The sequence below is a fragment of the Sinocyclocheilus rhinocerous genome, unplaced genomic scaffold, assembly GCF_001515625.1.
Source record: "Sinocyclocheilus rhinocerous isolate Xijiao unplaced genomic scaffold, SAMN03320098_v1.1 scaffold562, whole genome shotgun sequence".
Classification (NCBI taxonomy): Eukaryota; Metazoa; Chordata; class Actinopteri; order Cypriniformes; family Cyprinidae; genus Sinocyclocheilus; species Sinocyclocheilus rhinocerous.
Window position 1 is genome coordinate 343791 of NW_015641608.1, and position 3924 is coordinate 347714.

At 38.1% G+C, this 3924-nt stretch overlaps 1 protein-coding gene across 1 annotated transcript in view; it reads left to right on the forward strand.

The window, feature by feature from the left end:
• The window catches only part of LOC107755239 (protein jagged-2-like), a 61875-nt gene that overhangs the window by 22193 nt on the left and 35758 nt on the right, over positions 1-3924 (forward strand). The window contains 1 exon segment of the mRNA XM_016571958.1: positions 1154-1208. Coding sequence (XP_016427444.1) covers positions 1154-1208 — 55 coding nt within the window.

A 3924-nucleotide genomic window follows, 5' to 3' on the forward strand; every position in this document is an offset into this window, starting at 1 on the left:
AAGGTAAATTATGTGAAAAATAATGCGTTTTTTTTTTTTTTATGAAGCATTAACACATGTTAGACTGCACCCCATAAACACAATCAAGCCTAGAAAAAGACCAGTGAACCACCCCTTTAACACTTGCCACTAGCACACAGACATGCATTAGTTTAATTTAAAAGAACATACACTTTTCAGTCTAGGTACTCTCACAACTAAAACTTGGCTGGAGATGTACAGTAAGCCTAGCGGTTAGCACATGCAGTTAACACGTGACTTTTTTTTCTCCCCAGAATTGGAGAGAGAGAGAAGATGTCTTTTCAGGAGGATTAGTGAAGTTGTATTAAGTGCTAAAAGTGGTGTCATGTACCTGTCTAGTGTCAGGAGTGAGAAGATGCTGTGAATAAACTTGTCTCTAAAGGAAACACATCAATTAAATTATTATTTTCCTCATTTGAAGATGTCCTGCTTCAGTGGCCTGTTTTTGATTCCATGAAAGTTGATAATTTGATCTGTTCAGGTAGGGATTATGGGCAACATTTTAGATGGACTCTCAGATATCAGACGAGCTTCGAGAATGTTTCCAGATTTAGTTTGAACATTCAAGGTGTGGCTGAAAATCTCTCCCTCCCTCCCTCCATCTCGTGTGTAACGTAACTCAACTCTTATAAATGCTGCCCGCTGTCATGAGAGAGGACTGTAATGGAGCTTTAGCATCTCTGTCATTTCATTAGTGCTGTTTGCTAAGACAAACATCACTTTTTCTGTTGCTCATACTTGAGGTTAGGGATTTGAATAAACCTCTTATGCTCTGTATTACATTTACATTTAACATTTAGCAGACGCTTTTAATCCAAAGCGCATTAAAACTGCATAAATTGTCTTGCACAATTTCTGCCACCTCAGATTTTGTTTGGAGGAGGTGTGCTATTCCTTTCTTGATTTTTTTTTTTTTTTCCCTCACCTGAAAGATGATAAAACAGGTGATTTATATTTGGAAGATGTACCTGACCCATATCTATGGATCAGAATATCTTGAGGGTGGGAGCTTTTGACCCGGATAGTTTAGAATTAAAATATATATAAAAATCTGTTTGTTTCTTGTTGTGCTTTCTTCAATAGCATTTTAATGTTTCATCTCATAATGATATTCTGTGTCTTTCTCCCTCAGCGATCCTACACACTCATCCTGGAAGCCTGGGACTGGGATAACTCCACTCAGAACAGTGAGTATTCCTTTTTAACCGCTATATGATTTACTGCTGCAGGCTGCTGTAGCCTTCCTGGGTTGGGTTTGATGCTCATAATGGCTGTTGAGCGTTGTTAATCTTTAGTTTTGTGCTTTAGAGAGTGACTTCGTATGTGGAGATACTTGAGGATGAGATAAAAGCATTAAAGCTGCCCCGCTGATGTGCTGTAATTTTAGCGCGGGGGAATTCGTTGGGGCGTGTCAGGGTTTTATTGGGCACACATGGGGTTATTTAAGGATTTTGTTGTGGGCATTAAATGAAAAAGTTGTCCGTTTTCATGTAGGTACTGATATAGAGGGTTGGAGGTATGCATTGAGTTTGATATTTCTAATCGCACTAAGCAGGGGCTGTCATTTTTGACAGAATTATTGAGATGATATGTTGCTTACCCAAGAATCGTTACCTGAGCTTCCAAAGCATTCCAGAGCTGGGAACCTCACACAAATGTGTGGTTTAAGGCTCAAATGAGCACAATCTTGTGTCTTCCACACCTGCTTCAGTAGTGCACACAAGTCCACCAAGATTTCCCAATAAACCTGAGCATCTGAAGGCCTTTATGGATTGTAGCTGCTGGGTGAAATGTCCCGAGGATCCTGAATATTGAGTCATACACATAAATTACAGATGAGTTATTGCCACAGAGTCAGCAAGCAAGATAATGTTCGATTGTTTGGATTACTGTGGTTTGTAAGACAGATATGTTGATCAGAATCATAAGCAAGCAGAGCTGCAATTATTTTTAGTTCCTTCAGGCCCAAATGTGTTAAATGCATTCATTTTTTTTCCATACTTGAGTGAAAATCTCAACTGAATATGAGATCTTAAGATGCAATCCCCTAACCCTGGTTCTTGGGGGGCTTCCATCGTGTAAGGATCTTGGGGAAACAACATTGGCACCATAATTCCACAGCTGTATCCTGTTTTCTCCCACTGCCTTTGTCTGGCTTGAGGAATTGTCGGGAGGAAAGGGTCAGACGGAGGAATTCGACGTGTGCAAAAGAAAGGTGAACGCTGGTAAAACTGGAGATACAGAGGGGGAGCCTGGCTTTGATCTGCGGATGTGATCTGTAGAATCACTGTACTCTATATCCCAGCGTCTGTAAAACTCCAAATGCAAACACTCTCTCTCTGCTTGAAGTCATTACGTCCTGTTTTTCGTTTTCATCTTTTTTTTTTTTTCTTTACTTTTAGAAAAAAACAAAAACAAACATATAATCACATCTAAACAACAGAACAGTCATTTGGTCACCTATACATTCTTACATAAACATATTGATGGAAGTATATCTCAGATGATACAGCAGACAATAGCCGTGTCATAGAGTCATAAACACAATCCATTTTTCCAAGTATTTATCCATCCTTAAGTTTAATGCGAACGTCATCCTCTCCATGTTTTGGACACTGTTCACAATGTCCAGCCATTCAGTCTTTGTTGGAGGTTCTAATTGTAGCCACTTTCTTGTTACAGCTTTCTTACTGGCTGCTAATAATATCTTTAAAAGGTATTTATCTTTCTTCATCAAATGAGCTGCTAAATTGCCCAGATAAATTGTAGAAAAAGAACAATCAATTCCCTCACCGAAAATTATATGTATTACTTGTATTACCTCCCGCCAATATGACTGAATGGCTGGGCAGCTCCAGAATACATGAAAATGATCTGCCAACTGTTCCCCACATTTCCTCCAACACAGACCACTTCCATTCTCGCCAGTCTGAATAGATTTTAACTTGGGGGTCGTAAAGTATCTAATAATATTTCGCCAGCAGAATTCTCTCCACATACCCGAGCTGGTAGAAGTAGCCTGTACAGAACAGATATTCAGCCAGTCTTCCCCTGAGATGCTTAGACCGGTTTTTTCGTTTTCATCTTTGCATGCACTTCAGCCCTAAACAGTGGTCCAGAGGATGCTTGTTTGACTCACTGCAGTGAGTCAAGCATCTTGTAGGCCTCTTCTCCATGGAGTTTGCTCGTTAGGAGTACATTGAGCGTGACTTTAGAGAAACGCAATGCAGGTGTCTGGTTTTGTTTAATCAGCGTTTGAACTATATACTGACCACCAGACTGACTAAATTTTGATTTTTTTTGTGTGTGTGTTTTGTTTGGTTTGTTTTTTGGTAGCACTTTATTTTGTTGACAATAAGTAACTTTGCACCTACATGTCAACTAGGGCTGGGCGATATAGCTAAAAAATGTATCAACGATATGATTTTTCATATCATTCGGTATCGATAATTATTGACATTTTTTATAACCTTTTTTAAAACAAAAAGCAATAGAATTTTTTTTTTTTTATTTAACCACTGTATTTATAATTAACACAATTTATTGAGACAAACAACAAATATTTTTTGTTTTAACAGTCAAACACAAAATAAAAATTAAACAAATATCTAATTTCTAATGTTTTATATGCAGATTAAAAGATTCTCCCACGGCCACAGGAGGGCGCAATGAGCAAAATAATGCAGCGCATTTAGCAAGTAACTCTATAAAAACGTGCATTACGTCTAAATTAACTCACATAAATCAAATATAATTTCGTAAATTGCATAAACAATTATGAACAAAACAGCATCATGTATTTATGCATTGCTTAAAGGGCTAGTTCACCCAAAAATGAAAATGTAATGTTTATCTGCTTACCCCCAGGGCATCCAAGATGTAGGTGACTTTGTTTCTTCAGTA